At 33.4% G+C, this 17,908-nt stretch overlaps 2 protein-coding genes across 2 annotated transcripts; one reads left to right on the top strand and one right to left on the bottom strand.

The window, feature by feature from the left end:
• The first annotated feature begins 3,577 nt into the window (after positions 1–3,577).
• Positions 3,578–5,907, top strand: LOC18991699. The gene is made up of 10 exons (XM_024153203.1): positions 3,578–3,688; positions 3,809–3,895; positions 4,367–4,500; positions 4,667–4,725; positions 4,811–4,865; positions 4,951–4,998; positions 5,098–5,202; positions 5,359–5,406; positions 5,566–5,685; positions 5,757–5,907. The coding sequence occupies exons 1-10, from the start codon at positions 3,640–3,642 to the stop codon at positions 5,814–5,816; spliced, it is 765 nt and encodes a 254-aa protein (XP_024008971.1). The 5' UTR covers positions 3,578–3,639; the 3' UTR covers positions 5,817–5,907.
• Positions 5,908–6,401: 494 nt separating this feature from the next.
• LOC18991698 (protein MOS2) lies at positions 6,402–8,461 on the bottom strand. Its single transcript, XM_006415016.2, has 2 exons — positions 6,991–8,461; positions 6,402–6,638 (listed from the first exon to the last, which is right to left on the bottom strand). Exon 1 carries the CDS (start codon positions 8,383–8,385, stop codon positions 7,024–7,026), a length of 1,362 nt encoding a protein of 453 aa, XP_006415079.1. The 5' UTR covers positions 8,386–8,461; the 3' UTR covers positions 6,402–6,638; positions 6,991–7,023.
• Between the last annotated feature and the right edge of the window lie 9,447 nt (positions 8,462–17,908).

The raw sequence follows: 17,908 nt of genomic DNA, 5'->3' as shown, positions 1-17,908 counted from the left end.
GACAATGGATCTCTCGCCTGATGAGTTAACATGTGGAGCCGCACACTTTGGACCAAAACCCCCCCCCCCCCCCCCCCGGTTTTGAATATCCCCTGAAGATGAGCGCTTTTTTGTGTCTTTGCTCTTGAGATTGAAATCTGAAATGGAGGAGTACCAGCAGGATATGAAGATTCTCCGGTCTCAAATGACTGGTATAATCAAAAATCCTTATTCGCTTCTGATTTTCCAGTTTTTAGCTGAAATTTTGATAAGACTTGCCTTATCTCTTTGTTTGTTTTCTTTTCCATTCAATCAATTGAGGTTAGATGTTAAGAACCATGCGTCACAAGTCTTCATGGAGGAAAAATTGCAAATTACCACAATCAGTAACTTGGAGAAAGATCTCGATCATGGTTAGTTTTTCGCTTGCTCTCAGATTTTTTTTGGATTCAAATGACACGTATGGATGCCTTCATCTCTTTGTTTGTTTTCTTCCATGGATTCGATTGAGGTTAGATGTTAAAGATCACTGTTAAGTTTCCTGAACTTCCAACTTAAAATCAATTGGCAATGAGTGGATTAGCCCAAGTCTCTTATATACTAGTGTTAGCCCCTTTAAACTTCTGATGTGACATTTTAACACGCCTCCTCGAGATGATGGCTCTTATAAGCCCATCTCAAACCGAATCCCACTTTAAGACCGATAATAAACCCTTCTTGGGCCACTCTACTTGGATCAACAAATGAGACTCTGATACCATATTAAGTTTTATGGACTTCCAAATCAAAACCAATTGGCAATGAGTGGATTAGCCCAAATCTCTTATATACTAGTGTTAGTCCCTTTAAACTTCCGATGTGGAATTCTAACAATCACATGGCACAAGTCTTTGTGGAGGAACAAATGCAGATTACTACAATCCATGCCTTGGAAAAAGATCTCGATTATGGTTAGTCTCTCTCTTTCGCTCAAGTTTTGACGGATCCAAATGACATGTACGGAAAAAGTTTTAGGTGTTTGAAAGCTTGGGTTTAAGGGAAATTTGTTGATCTTCGTGGATATTTATGCTATAAATGAGTAATTGAAAGTAATTTTGTTTGGAATTCTACAGATTTTGAGCAGTAATTTTCCAATTTTGTTTTATCTGTAATTGATATCTTTGTTCAAATTAGTTTTTGTTTTGTCTCAACCTGAATCATGCTGTGAATCAATTTTGAAATCATGCATTCTCTTTTTGTTAGCAGAGATCAAAAAGGATGAGAAGACTCATAGCTACTACATGGCTTATGTGTTCTTTGATGATGATGATTCCCGTGAGTTTTTTTTTTTTTAATAAATACCAGTGATCTGATTGCTGGGTAAAGCTATGAGTGATTCTGTTTGCCGAGGAAAACACACTTAGTAAGCAATCGCCACCAACTGTTCCAGTGGACGTTCCAAGCCAGCAACGACCCAGAATACAGCTCTCGATCAAATTCTTGGTATCATGGAGGAAGCAGATTACGGAGCTCGAGGAGATATGTTCGGGTAATTGGGTGCTGGTTTGATTGATCAGCTTGCTCTGGTTGGATTGATTGGTTTACCCTGGTTTGATTGATCGGTATTAAACTTACTTTTATTTTTTTGCCACTAAACTGTTCGAATTTAGAGCATCTCCAACTCATACCCTTATTTTAAGGGTGGCAAAACTTTAAAAAAGGTTTGAGGGTGCATTGCTCTAATAGTAAAACCTCAAAATTTATTTTTATAATAATTTATATTTTGCATTATGATCCTTCATATTCACAATTGTTAATTATGATGATAAAACATTGATAAATAAATATAAAACACATTAAAAAGTTACAAACACTATTATTATTTTTTGAAATAAATAAAAATTTACACAATTATAAAAAACTACCTATAAATAATAGGAAATCAAAAACACATAAACCAAATTATACAATTTATATTGTGTAAAATACTAAAATTTATATGTTTATGTAGCTTTAATTTCTTGTGTTTATTTACTTTGTGTGTTGATGTATTTTATCATGTTTTTTGTTTTATATAAAAATGTTATATTATATTTTTATATATTAGTGATTTTGATTTTTAAACTTTATGTATTTACTTCATTTTTATATGATATCTTATTATATGGACTAAATTGAATAACACAAACAAAAAATAAGTTTATTGATAAGATATACAATTGTAAAGATTAAAAAATAAAGTAAACAGTGTTTTAAAGATCTCAATAATGAATTGTCAAATTTAAGATTTAACTATTCAGAACCTTAAAATTTTGAGAGGTTTGACGGTTGTGTTAGAGAATAAAAAAACCTCAAATCTGAGGGTTTAAGGGTTGGGTTGGAGATGTTCTTAGTTAAATAGTTTGTGTATTCTCTTCGATCATCTTTCAATATTCCAAAGTTGCTTTGCTTTTTTTCGTTAAAGGTTATCGTATTGAAATTTTTTGGTTTTTTGTTACATTGTAGCAAAATGTTTTTAAAAAACCTACAAGCCCCGAAGAGAAAAGAACAACAAATAAATTAAAGCCCTAACATAAACCCTTATTGGACCTGGTTAGGAGATTAACTAGAGTAACAAGCAGGTTAACTAAGTTGCAAGTACTCCATTTGGCATTTGTAACCATTGTGTTTCGAATAAAAAAAAATTAAAATAATTTTTATTCAGAAGATGAGTGCAATTTTAGGTAAAACTTATAACGGTATTATCAACAAACATGGTGATAGATTTACATGAGAATTTGATAGCTGACATATAATAAGATTAACATCTGATTTGAACTATAATAACACAACTCACCATCAACTTATATCTACTACAATCTATGGTCTTGATTGGTAGAACTTTTAGAAAAACATTATGCTTTGTATTATCCAATTAATTTTTATAAATAGAGCATTTAGGAAAATATTTAAAAGATGCAAATGCTCTCCAAAATGCTCATTCATTTATATTCCTTTATGGAGTTTTTCCAAAGCATTAAACTTTAAAATATTTTAATAATTCAAAATAATTTTATATAATTAATTTATTTTGTTAAAATAACAGAAAAATTATGTTTATATTAAAACATAAATTTTACATTTTTAACAATAATATTTACCATTTTTATTTTTAAAATAATATTATAATTAAGTGATAATTTAATAAATATGGTAAAAATATTAAAAATTCTAAAATTTACATTATAAATATAATATACTGCATATGGACAAATTTATTAAATTTTTTTTTAAAAAATTTATATCTAATTACTCATAGCTCTGCTAATCACTTAAAACATGTATATTAATAAGAGCATACAGTTTTAATATCATACTATTTATAATTCTTAAGCATAATGCTTTACTATTGACTAACCAATCAGGGTCTGGGTCTGCTTCTTTAGAATCACTAAATTGGGCTTTTTTAGTCCAAATCACTAAAGCGGGTCGACCCGATTGGAATTTACTCCCTCGCTACTCGCCAGTTTCAAAATTTCGTCCCCTTTTGGCTTTTCCCCCAAAAGTGAGCGCTCGCGTAAAATTTTGTTTTTCTCTTTGTTTTGCTCTTCTGATTCGTAACGAAGATCTGATTCAAAAATCTTCTGAAATCTTATCATCAGTTCATCTGTTTTGAATTGAAATCTGAGAGTGAAGGAAGAGATGGAGGAGTACCTGCAGTATATGAAGACTCTCCGGTCTCAAATGACTGGTATAATCTCTTCGCTTTTGATTTCTCCCGTTTTTAGCTGAAATTTGATGTGGCGATTGTGGATTTTGCCTTATCTATTCGTGTTTTTTTTTTCTTTCCCATGGATTCGATTGAGGTCAGATGTTGAGGATCATGCCGCGAAGGTCTCCGTCGAGGAACAGATGCAGATTACCACAATCAGTACCTTGGGGAAAGATCTCGAGCATGGTTAGTCTCTCTCTCTCAAGGTTTTCGGATTCAGAAATTTCCGTTGACATGTACGGACAAGTTTTTAGGTGTCTTCTCTTGGTTTAAAGGGAAATCCGTTGATCTTCGTGGAAATTTAATGCTAATTGAAAGTATTTTTTGTGTGGGATTCCACAGATTGTGAGAATTAAGTTTCTTCGCTTTGACATTTCCAGTTCTGTTTCCTGTGTAGCTTATCAATGATGTTCTTTGCTTAGATTATGATTTTTGTCTTGGCTCATGCAACAATTTACTCGGTTATTTCAAAATTGTAGTATCTTTCTTAAATGTTGGTTTGGCTGATTCGTGATCAACTATTGAGTATCAGAGTAGCAGTCTTTTGTTCATGTTCAAGATAGTTTGTCTCTGAATTCGCACTTTGTTACACACTCTTTTTTTTTTATGAGATCTTACATGATTTTTCTTCTTATTTTTTTTTATCACTGTTGTAAGCATTGTCTGAGACGAAGAGGCTTAAAGAAGAGACAGATCAGAAGACGAGGACAAAAGGCGAGATATGCTCTCATATACTTCAAAAGCAGAGAAAAATTTCGTCAATGGAATCTGATTCAGCAAATCTTGCACAGGTATTTCATCCTCTTATGTAAGCCCTGAATATGCGTTGTAGAAGGAGAAAGAATGAAATCATGTATATATGTCAAATTATGCTATAGAATTTACCACTGTTCTTTGTCACACAGTTGTTCATCTGTGTGCTGCTTACACTGTGTAAACTGTTATCCTGTGTTGTAGAGTTTGGAGCTTATTCTTCAAGAACGAGACAGTATTTCTGCCAAACTTGTATCGAAACGGTAATTCAAAGAAACATCTCGCTCGAGCTGGATTGTTGTTCTGGAATCACCTGACGACAGTTAAATTCATTGTTTCTAATCGCAGTTCTAACTATATAAAGACTGCAGAGGAAGCTAGAACCAAACTAGAGGAGCAAAAGGTTTTTTTTTATTTGCATCCTCTTGATGTGATATCATTCGCTGTCAACCAACACATTTACCTTTCTGTCGTTCTATTTGGGCCAGGGCTGGTTTGTTTCCCATATGAGCAATGAAACTGGTCAACATGGACAGGTTCCTTCTCCTATGAATCCTTCTACGCTTATTATATCACAAGTAACTGAGCCAGGTTAGGAGTTTTTAACCCATTCGTGTTGGTCCTTGATATTTCAGCAAAAAGAAACAAGGAAAACCTTAATGGAACAATCAGATTCTGCTAGAGCAAAGCTTGATCAAGCAAAACAGATGAGATCCAACCTTATCGAGGAAAACTCGAAGGTTATTTATTTCAGATCAACTTTTTACTAATGGTGGTTTTGGTTCTGGCACTTTGTGTTTGTGGTAAAATTTTCGAGACAAACTTAGTTACTTTTCCCATTGAGTACACGATTTATCTCTTTGAGCACTTTTCTGAACTATAAAGTTTCATTTCAGATCAAGCTCTCAATTGAGCATGCGAAGCACAAGATCAATGAAATTAAGGTAATTACTCTTTGGATGCTAGCATTGTGATTTTGCATGAGTCCATCAATTAGATCTTCTGCTCACATCAAGATAAATCCACTCGGCCTAATTCTATTATTATGTATGATTTTTCCCGCACCTGACACATACTGTTTTCTGATATCGTGAACAATGCAGCCAGAGTTAATGTCAGTGGATATTAAGGTTCTAGAAGAGGAATACACAGCTCTTTTGTCAGATGAGTCTGGTGAGGCAGAGTATTTGCAATCGCTGCAGAGTCAGGCTGAGAAACTGAAGGTGACATTTGATTTCTAGGCTTGATTTTGATTATTATATGTGATGATCATGACCACGTTTACTTGCTGCAGGGAATATCTTACATCGCTAAATGCGGTTGTGGAGAGGAGTACAGTGTTGGTCTAGCTTAGGCCAAACTTAAGAGTGCACAATCATCTTTCAGGTATCTGAATATGTCAACACGTCATAGAACCAAAAAGAAATGTTATGTTTGCTATTTCTTTGAATCTGTGCTTTCGCAGACTCGGTTACTTGTTTGGTTTGTAGAGAGACAACTATAATACTGGGGTACTTGTTTGGTTTGCAGTAAATAATATCTTACAATTTACAGATTATGTTATGCAAGTCTCACTATAAGCTTGAGAACATCATTCTTTCTCTTTCATCCGCTTTCAGCAAGCAATAGGAGTCATTTTTCTTTGTATTTTCATCGCATTATTATTGATAAACGTAACTAAATTTTGGGGAAACCTTAAAAGAATAAGAGAAGTTGAGAAAAAAGTGGAGGAATAGAGTTTATTTCTTTTGTTTTGAGTAGAGAGTTAAGTCACTCCACGTCCAGTCCACTGCAAGTACAATGACCACTGATAAAATCATAAAGATTGTGGATATAAAGTTGAGTGTGGTATTAACTTATTATAATTCAAATCAGATGTTAATCTTATTCTTCAGCTAGTAAACTCGAATGCACCATGTTTGTTAATAACATACCATTATAATTTTCATCTAAAACTGCACTCATCTTTTGCGTTGAAATTTTTTTCCTTCTTTTCATTCAGACCACAATGGTTACAGATGGAACTCATGAAATAGAGCAATACCATGTATGTACTCTTACAATTGGTACAATGGTTGCATACAGAATCAGAAATTATCCTCTGCTGTCTGTTGTCCGTAAACTCAACATGCTTTCACCAATTTTCTCATAAATCTGCAAGCTGCTGCTCTTTAATCTGTCATTACGTTAAGAACTTAAGATCAATAATAGTTTAGGGACGAATTTCTGTTTCTTATCTTCACCACAGTAAACTGTAGGTAAGACTTATCGGCATTTGATCCAGAACAATAAAATTACAAATACAAAGTTCACATGCTCAATGACAAGGAATGCAAATCACACATGGGAAATAACAAACTTATTCAAAACTCTCCCCAACTTGAATATTTAATAAGAAAATTCCAAGCTTGTTCTGTTTTAAAACCTTACAAATTACACATACGGAACTGTTGGTCTATGCAAAAGCCTGGTCAACTGATAACTTGCAAAGGAAACTAAAGTAGAGAAGATAGAGGTAGTTGCAATACCTGAAAGTTAGCAGCTTCAGTTCACAGAGAGTTTCAGTATTCAATATCATCCATATCACCCATGTACTCAGCAACTTGTTCAAGCCTAACATCAAGCATCTTGTGGTTATCTAAATCACGAACCACACCAGTTTCTTTATCCAAATCTTTCTCAACCAGATTTCCATAGACGCCCTTATGTTTCCCTAATAGAACCAGAACCGGCCCTCCTCGCCTAGGCAAAGCCGTCTCGAGCAGCTCCTGATCAACCCCTTGAACCAACTCTTGCGTCTCATCCATGGTGATATCACATGTAGTTGGTCCAACAACGTCGACAACTTTTCCTTTCTTAAGATACAATCTCCCACCTTTCAACTCCTTGCTTACTATTCTCACCTTTATCTGACTCCTTAGCCATGAGGGCTTCACTCTCCACTCTCTTGTTTGACCTCTCTCTTGTTTAACTTCACTTTTACTCCCTCTCTCTGTTCCTCTGCTTCGTTTACTCGCTTTCTTATCTTTCTCCTTATCGTTTAGCTGTAAATCTTTCAACTTCTTCAAACACCTTTCTTCTTCCTTGGAACCCAAATCTGCTACCTCATTCACACCAACTGTCACTTCATCTTTGCTTCCAGAGAGCTTCAAAACAAACAAATCCTTACCAAGTTTCTCTACAATCTTACCCTTTAATCCTATATCTCTTCCCGCAACGATCCTCACTTCTTTGCCAACAAAAAACACATCTCCGCCATTAATATCAAGTTTCCCACTTTCTTTCACTTTAGCCTTCGTATCCACAACCTTAGATCTATCCGGATCGAAACCTAATCCTTCCTTAGCAGTCCACTTTTTGTATTCCTTAATCTCAACATCGTCTTTAGCATTCTTACCTATTCCTTTCCCTGGCTTCCATCCATATCCAGCCATCAACGCAGCTCCAAAACCTTCCACAGGAACGCTCTCGAAATCCTCCATCGTCGGATCATCAGCGAGCGACTCCAGATCTTTCCTCAAGTTTTGCTGCATAAGCTGCTCCACCGGAGCTAGTTTCCGATCTTCGGTCTCATCACTCGCGTCGCCTTCCTTCACTACTTTCTGACGCAGATTCAAACCGTAGGTGATGTTACTATCGGATCCCTTGGAATCGCCTAAAGGAACTTCGGGCTCGAATTCGAGACCTGAACCGGTATTACCGGATTGAAGCGGGAGATCGAGATTCTTCATCTTCTTGTGAGGCCTCCATGTATTCTCTATCGGAGGGATAACGTATTTGGGAGTGGAATCAGCTAGGGTTTTCGAAGGATCGAATTCCGTCACGAACTCCTTGCTATTACCGTCGTCACCGGCGTTGTTCCCGTCGGCGATCGCTGTGACTTTGGGCTTCGATTTGGAAGGGAGAGAGAAAGAGAGCTTCATGATGATTCGTTCTCTTCTCTCTCACAAGAGCAAACAGAAATCAGAAATGTCACGAAGACGGCGAGAATCGCAAAAATTAGACCCGTCGGAGACTCGGTGCCTGTAGATACGTATAAACCAGATGGGCCTTTTAAATATTTAGTGGGCTAATGGGCTGGACATAGAGGGAAGTCCATTGCTAATGGAATAAAAAATCACAAAAGTTGAAACATTTTTCTTTGTTTTGCGAAACACAAAGTACTTCTAGAACATTTTTAACGCAAAAGTTTTGGAATCCTTTTGTATATTAAAAAAAAAAAATTATGGAACCATGTTTTGGCAGAAACAGAAACACGTTGGACGCAAATGGTGATTGTAATGTCTTGTTTGTATAAGGTGATTTTAAGATTTTCGCCAACCGACTCAAAGGTATTTGTAACAATCCGACATTCAATTCCCTATATGTTGGTTTGTTTTCGATTCTTAATTCCAATCTAAATTAATTTTTGTTATTTGATATTGAGTTTCTTTATTTACTTTCATTCCAAAAACCTATTAGCCCAATATGAAACCCTAGCTATAAATACATTCTAATCTCTCATCTCACATTTAAAAACCCTAACCACATTCTTTTCTTTTCTCAGCCACACCATTCTCTCTCTCTCTCTCTCTCTCTCATTGTTGCTCTCTTTCGCTTTCTCTCTCCTTTGGTTGCTTCTCTCTCCTCCTTCATCCGCTTCTCTTGTCATCTTCTTCTTCCCTCGCTGCCCCCCTTGCATGATGTTTTCCTGGCAAACGCTATGCATAACATATTGAAACCCCAGGTGTCAGCTTTCCAAGATCTGTATAAATCGGAGATCTGTGCCAAGAGTTATCGCTGTTTTCGTGTCGGCTGTTAGATCTGCTCAAAGAGGAGGAAAAAGTATATATTCTTCTATAAAAGCTCAAAGAGGAGGAAAAAATATATCTTCTTTCATAAAGGCATCTGTGAGGACTTGTTGTTTCACCCTCTCTTTCATATGCATGTTTATTTGTAGTTAACTTTTTCTTAAACCAAAGCTTAGTTCTGTTTGCTAGGATTTATAAAACTATTAGGACCTGAATCTCTGTTGATTGATTGTGGATGATTGATGGTTACTGGTGAAATGCTGTAGCGCAGGGGATATTATTTTGATCTTCAATTACGTTAAATAATTTTGCAAAAACAATTATTTTGTAAAAACAATTATTTTTCAAAAACAGTTATTTTGTAAAAAAATAATTATTTTGTGAATTTTATAAAATGATTTGATCTGTATATAGAGTCATTTTTTAGTTTGAATTGTAAAAAATAAGTTTATCTGTATATGAAGTTATTTTATAAACGGGTAAAGCAAAGTAAGCTGTTTATTTAACTCGTTGGCATTAGACTAATATATTATTGAGGCAAATGAACAAAATATTATAATATTATAATCATCAAATATAATTTGCATTGCTTAATAACTGAGTTTTATAATCTGTCCACAAACTATTAAAAAGCAGTTTTATCTTCTTTAACTATATATGTAAATAAATATAATATTCTTTAAATTTTTGTTTGATATAAAATTAATTAAAATATAACAAACTATATTTAGTCAAAAGAAAAATTATAATATTTAGTAAATTAAATATACCACTTTTTTAAAAACCTAATATTTTGAAGTGTGAAATTTTTTTGTGGATATTAAAAATAGAATTATAATCCGTTCATATCGAACTAACCGGTTTACTTAACATATTTGTACTGGATTAAAATATAAAACTAATTATAATATGCACTGTTTAATAACTCTCACTTCACCATTTTTGGTAAAAAATAACTAAAAAAATTATTTTTGTATATAATCAAGTAAATATAAGACCATGTCCATCAGTGAACCCCTAAGAGAGAGGTTCACCAGAATATAATAATACTTTTTTGTTTTTTTTCTTTTTTTTTAATTCAAAAATTATTTTTTAAAACCAATCAGGATGCTCCACGTGTGAAGAGACTGTCTTTTCATGTTCGTCGGAAAGAACCTGGACCATGAACTTCTACCTTTTTTCTTATTTTTTATTGTATTTCGTCTTAAAACTTGTGTCATGAACCCTAAAGAGCCCCTAATGGACATGCTCTAAGACCATGTCCATTGAAAGCCCTTCACATTTTTTACTTGGGTTGCTAATGAATATTTTGAATTAAAATAATGAAAAGGAAACCCAAAATATAAGGGCTGACCCTTGCAGAAGAATTTTTAGGGCTGACCCTTAGAAGATTGCTTATAAAAAAATATTATAATAATCTTAAGGAACTCTTAATGAAGCCTTCTAATGTATATGCTCTAACAATTTATAATAATAAAAAAAAATATTTCACCATTTTTTATATCATAACTTTTAGTTTTATTTTTTCTATTATTTAATTGTGAAATTTTTTATTTTCACGTTTTTTTAAATTAAATTTATTTTATTATATCATTTGAAACAAAAAAATATAAAAAACTACCATATTTTTGAATATAGAAATTAAATAATAAATATATTCTATTAAATGAGAAACAAAGACTTTCCATATTGTTTTCAATAGATTTGAAAAACAACTATCCTTTCCTATTTTAGTTATTTTTGTTATTCGTAATGACATATCATGTAATATTTTACAAAATAAAATTTATTTTTTAAAATATCTATTTAAATAATAATATAGAGATAATCGAAATTGAACTTAAAACTATGGAACCTTAAAAAGGAACCTTGTTTGTTAACTTGTCTTCTTTGGAATCATATCATAACTGAAAATGCATTTAAAAAATGGAAAGAGTATATTAAAACTAGTGTTGCTTTCACTTTGTAAAAGGATGTTTGATATAATAGAACTGCTAGGTATCCCCCACAAGAGACCCTTGTGGGTCGGACTTGATTGTTGGGGCAAGGTGGTGCCTATAAGGGCCAAATGTCTCACTGTCGCGAGGATTTTGGTGAGCCCTCGTGAAGTGTCTTTGGGACATAATTACCTTCAGATATGGAATGTGAAATGTTTTTAGGACATAGATTACTTTCAGGTATGGAATATGAAATGTCTTCAGGACATAGATTACCTTCGGGTATGGAGTATGAAGTATCTTCGAACACACAGATTACCTTCAGGTATGGTCGAGTTGTGGCTCGTGGAGTAGCTGTCTGTGTGACCTAGGCTTGTCTGTTGTGGCCACCTGTTGTGATGTCTGTTGTGACATGTGAACCCTTCCTGGGGGCGGAGTTGGCCTTGCTTAATGGGGGAGTTGTGGATTTTTCACTGTTCAGTGTCATTCCATGCCTTTCTGGGGAGGCTGAGCGTCTGTGTGACCGTGGTTACCGACTGGTTCCAAACAGGACCTGCTGCTAAGTAGTTGCTTATAGGGTTACCCTTTGTGATGTGGATGTTTGTATGTATAGAGTTCATTATACTGTTTATTGCTTGAGCTTGTTTTAGGATTAGACTTCTTATAAATAAATCATGTTTGTCTGATGGTGTTGTGAGCCTCTTTAAAGCTTATCCTCGCTAAGTAGTCCTCATTACTCACCTCTCCTCTTTCCTTGTTTTTTTTCAGTTATAGTTAGATCAGCTATGTTTATGTTGTTGATTATTACATGAGCGTTTTCGATCCTGGCAGACCTGAAGCTCACCAAGAGCCAAAACCAGGTGTCTTACCGAATGAGATTAGACTACCAACCTAACATATTCGATTTTTCATCTTTCTAAGAAGTCTAGGATAAGGATATTACAATATTCTTCTTAAATTCATCATTCATAACTAATTGGTTTTTTGTTAAGGATTGTTTTTTATTTAGAATCTGCTATTGGCGAAGCAAGTTGATTGATGTTTAAAAAAACCAAAAGAATCATTTTTAGAGAAAGAAGATCTGTTGTCTCTCAAGAAAGAAAAATGTACAGATATCGATTAGGTTGATCTCTGCTCGGATACCCTAGGTTCTGACCCCGACACTAATAAAGGCGATGAGTACACTGTACCCAGTTACCCTGAGATATCTTGACAATAGTAAATTTTATTTCAGGGCTGGTTGGAGTACCATGAAACATCCGTTAGATCTCAACGAACACAGAGGAAGTTTATTCATCCACCATCGAATATCACAAAGTATATATATTACCAATCTCCTTGCTTTGCTTTCCTTTGTTTATGAGGTTGACCAATTCGAGATTATCTCCCTCAAACTATACACGTCTAAAGCCCTTTATCCAAATTACTTGAAGGGCTTGTAAAAATCCCATAGCTTCTGCTTGGAGAGGTGATCTTACTTGCCGTAAAGCTGCATTACCTGAAGTAATGTGTTTTCCATTATGGTCTCTGATAATCCAGCCTACTCCTACTGTAGTATTACCTTTTCGATCACTGCTGTCAAAATTGCATTTTAACCAATTTTCCGGCGTGAGAAGTTTTAACTGTTATAGAATGTATTTATTGTGTTTGTGTTGTATAGGAAGGGATTTTTTTTCTTTAGAGTAATAAAAAAGAGTATTGGATTTGGTATGAACATAAAGTAACCTTTTGAATGAATATGAAATTACGTGTGAATTTGTTTTGCATGATTGTTTTTGTTCATTCGAAACGTGTCATATAAAGATGTATATAAGATCTGTTGTTGTGTCTTCCTTGACAGCATATAAGATCTGTTGTTATGTTAAAATGGAATAATACGTTCATATAACTAACAGAGTTTTTTCTTTTTATCATTAGTTATCGAGCGAGTAAAATTAGAACAATGCTCAGCTAACTATGATAAGAGTAGGTAAGTTTTATCAATAATAATATTTTGCAAACAGTATTCTTTTTTCTTTCCTTTTTCTTATTGCAAAGCATAGTTAGCTCCCATTTTTTAGGTAGGTATTGATATAAGTTTCGCCCTGAAATTATTCCAATTTTAAAAAGGAAAAAATTGTTAATTAACATAAATATTCTTGGATCATTTGTTTTAGATTTAATAACATTAGATAGACAAATAGTTTTTCCATATAAATTCTGCATGCGAGTTTTTTTTACACCACTGTCACCGCAAACAAAATTTAAAAATTTGAACCCAAGTATGAAAATAAATCGGGTGTGAAAGAAAAGACGGAGGAGTAGTCAAAGTTGGAAAGGTAAAATTACAAAGGTCAAGCTTCCATCTTCCAATTATAACTTTTGCCTTCCCAAAAAAATCTTCCAACTGCAAACTTTTCCTTCCCAAAAAACATTTAATCTGTGAACATAGGAATGCATGAAGATTAATGAATAAACGTAAGAATGTATGAAACAACAATGCTTTAACGTACCCAAAACATCAAATCATAATGCAAAGTGGGAGATCCTATCTTTTAATTCCAAACTTTGCCTTCCAAAAAAAACTTAAATCTGTAATCACAAGAATGCATGACGATTAATGAATACACATAAGAAAGTATACCATAACAATACCTAAACGTACCAAAACGTCATATCAGAAGAGCAATCATTATCCTTAACTGTGAAAGTTTATGGAAAAGACGTTAGTGACATGAGATTATAATTAGTTGCTGAGTAAGAAAGTGAATCAACAAAATTACCTTGGTTTCACATAATCCCTAGCTCTAACCATTTTGATGGTTCATACATTCAAAATGAATATCAAATATAAATCAAAATTGTTTTCAACATTTACTGATCATAGTCAATATAGTAAACACATTCATGTGCAAATTTTGTGTTAATATGAATTACATTATATAAAATTATAAATTGATGATAATGGTAAACTATAAAAACAGACATGGTGTGTATATAAGCATACACCTTGATTATTGGAATACCAACAAATAACATTAATATTTAACTCTTTTATTTTCTGTTATTTTAGCAAAAAGTACTTTTTTATCATTTTATTCAATATATAATAGAGATTTGGTTTCACAATCTAAATTTTTTCGTATGAAAACGAACTTATATTTCCAAAACTTTGAAAACTAACACTTTTATTGAATAATACTATCTTAATAAATTTGAAGGTTTACATTTAAAAATATATATTGTAAAGTAGATTGGATAAACCGTCAAACCTTACTAGTGCAGATAGTACCAAGCTAGTCTCTGTTGTATTTACCTTTGCCATGATTTCAAACAGTTCAAAAATAGTAAAATCAGTACACCGATTTTCAAATGAACCTGAAAAATCAATTGTTTTGCATCTCTGTTTTTGAATTCATATATCAAATAAAATTATTCATGTTTCTATTTGACGAAAAGGAATAAAAACAGCAAACCGCTAACATGGAGATTCTCGAGACCCAATACGAATCTGTTGATTTTAAGCCATCTCCAACCCTGAATCTCTATATGGGTTTTTAGTCTTTTTTATTAATTTTTTTTATAATTGAACAGTGAAGAACTCTCTTATTTTGTGTTACTCCAACCCTAACAACACTCCTCCGCGAAAAGAATAAATTAAAGTAAAAAAAATTAATAAAAAGATTAATTAACTATAGACGAATAAGATTATGCCACATCGCCGAAGAACTTTTTAAGAAACGGATTCTTTGGTCTCTTTTGCAAGAGCCGAACCTTTCAAGAAAATGAGTTTTTTAACTTTTTTTAAACTTAAAATTTTATTTCGGGCCCACTTAAAATCCCCTAAACAACTAGCATTGGAGGTGCTCTCATAGGCGCGCGGCAAAAACTTTTATTACAATGCCTAAAAAAAGATTGTGAATAAGAAAAATAGACGAAACACAAAGGCTATAACTATTAAGGGAAAAACTCTTATCTTATTGTTTCCATAAGCAGTGTATATATACATTACATAACTAATGTATCAGAAACCCTAATGGGCCATGAGACATTAACCTGATGGTTAATGAGCCGGTTACTAGAAGTCCATTTGTTTAGAACAATAACCAAAAATATTAATCATTAAAAATTGAATCTATTAAAACCTATTTTAGTAATTATTTGTGCATTATATTAAACACATGCTATCAAAGTTATTTCTTGTATAAAGTTTTTGTTAGTTTATAGACGCTTTTCACATTAGTTAAAATAGACGTTTGTCAAGAATCGGTTTAGTAGGGAGTTTGAAACTGAAGTTTCCGACGTTTAAGATAGACGGTTAAGATAAAAGGAAAACAAGCAATGTAAGGCACTAAGTTGTCAAGAATCGGTTTAGTAGTCCAATAAATGAAAAAAAACATTAAAAAGAAAACTGGTCAAGAATAAGTCTCCGACGTTTGTCGATTAAAGAGCAAACAGTTATTTTTAAAAATTTAAGCGGGTCTAATTAACCCACTCTGCTCAACGTGGGTGAAATAACTATAACAAGAATCCCGTATTATCACGACTCCGACTCGTATATCCATTTCCTGAAACCAGTGCGAAAAAAGACAGTTGTACTTAGTTGAATACAAATCTTGAAACACATTACTTCATTGGCAAGCAATCTAAGCATTTTGCAGATGTATTATGTCTCTGTCTAGAAAGAAGACGACGACTGCTAAGGAGAAACCACGGACAGGAATGGTAGCAGAGCATCTTCGATTCTCCAGGTCTGGTTTTCCACAGCAAACTAAGATCGTCTTCGAATGATCTCCCCTCTCCATTTTTTATCGTTACTATCGTCTTCCTCCTTCGGTGAAATCGATTCCACTTCTTCACAAGTACTTGGGCCGTGGGCCTTAATATCTGGTTCATATGAAATTTGTATGAGTTTTGGTTCATTTTGTCTGGGCATTTGCTCATGAAACACTTACCCGAGCTGGGCTTTGGGCTTGTATGCTTCTTTATTTCTCTTGCATTTATATAAAAAAAACCCTTTTCGCAGAAAAAAAGAAAGAAACCACGAACGTCGAAAAAAAAACAAGCGGAATTCGACATTAAATATCTGATTTTGCAATTTTGACGCAACTTCATAAATGTTGCATTCTAACTTGAAATTATAAAGAGGAAAAAACATTAATTAAGATATATAAAAAAAGACCAACTCTCTCTATATAAATACCACATCAGCATTTGAAAGTTAATGTGAAGATGACATGTTTCATACTTTTTAATTAGAGTTACAATTTTTAAAAAAATTTAATTAATAAATATAAATACTAAGTTTTAAATCAGTTAAAAAAAATTGAATTTTTTTTTATTAACTGATTCTTAAATAATATTTATATAAATATTAAATAAAATAATATTATAATTAATAATATTGATGGTTTTTTGTATAAATTCTTTATTTTTAATAATATTATATTTTAAATTAATTAATTTATAATTATATATTAATATATAGTAAATGGTGATTATATTTTTTTTAGAAAAATACAAAAATCAATAAATTTAAAATAGTTGAAGAAAAAAAACCCGCACGTAATGTACGGATATTCACATAGTTAAGATTCAATTTGTGTACGCTTAAATTTTTAACCAAAACAAAAAAACTTAAACAAGAAGACTCTAAACCTCTGGTAAAGGTCGTCAAACAGGAATATCCTTGCATCCAATTTTTACATCCAAATGCACCTCCTTAACTAAATGTTACATAATTTCTATGGAAGAGAAAGCATGATTTCTAATACGAATACTACTACATATGAGCACAACTCTGCCATATATGTGTGAAGCAGAGTTCAAGTCAAGAGACAAAACAGAGTTGAACAAAGAAAATGTCACATGTCCATCACCAAGCCTGGAAAGACCCAATGTCAGCGACAAGCCCATTACACTCTCCCAACTCTGCTCCAACGGTTCTGTGTGTTGTGCAGTATGTATGGTCAAAAGAAAAACTTGCAGGAGGACTCCTTTACAGCTATACAATGCTTTTGAACCTTTGCAATCTCAAGGCGCCAGCTATCGAGTTATGATAGTCTAGGGTTTTAGGAGCTCTAGCTATATAAAGAAATGTCTTGTATTCTCAACTCTTCAAGTTGTAAAAATCATCTTCAAGTTTATAAAGTTTCAGTTCAAAACTCTCTCATTTTCTTTTCTTCTCATGGTATCAGAGCCATAACACCTTAACAGGTTGAAAATGAAGGATCCACCTTATCCTTTCCCCAACAATGTTCATGTTTCCAGTTCTGTTACCTTAAAGCTAAACAGCACAAACTATTTGCTTTGAAAAGTTCAAGTAGAGTCTCTTCTTAGCTCTCAGAAGCTCTTAGGCTTTGTCAATGGCCGTCATCTTACTCCTCCTCTTACCATTGAACGGTGAAATAGATAATTGTCGAAATCATTGACAATCCCACCTATGAAGCATGACTCTGTACGGACCAGTTGGTGAAATCTTGGATTTTTTTGACTCTTTCTGACGAAGTTGTCGGGAGTGTCTGCAGTCTCACCACAGCGTATGATGTCTGGAACTCTCTGACAAACACTTACAACAGAAGCTCTGTGGATTGTGAGTTTGAACTTCGAAGAAAGCTTCAACTTTTAACCAAACAAGGCAAGACTTTTTATGTTTATGTTCATGAGTATTCATCTGTCTGTGACCAACTTAGTTCCATTGGTCGTCCTTGTTGATGATTCTATGAAGATCTGTGGTCTAC

Source organism: Eutrema salsugineum, unplaced genomic scaffold (genome assembly GCF_000478725.1).
Source record: "Eutrema salsugineum unplaced genomic scaffold, Eutsalg1_0 scaffold_5, whole genome shotgun sequence".
NCBI lineage: Eukaryota > Viridiplantae > Streptophyta > Magnoliopsida > Brassicales > Brassicaceae > Eutrema > Eutrema salsugineum.
The sequence above is the reverse complement of the archived record's forward strand: the minus strand, read 5'-3'. Positions and strand labels throughout refer to the sequence as shown.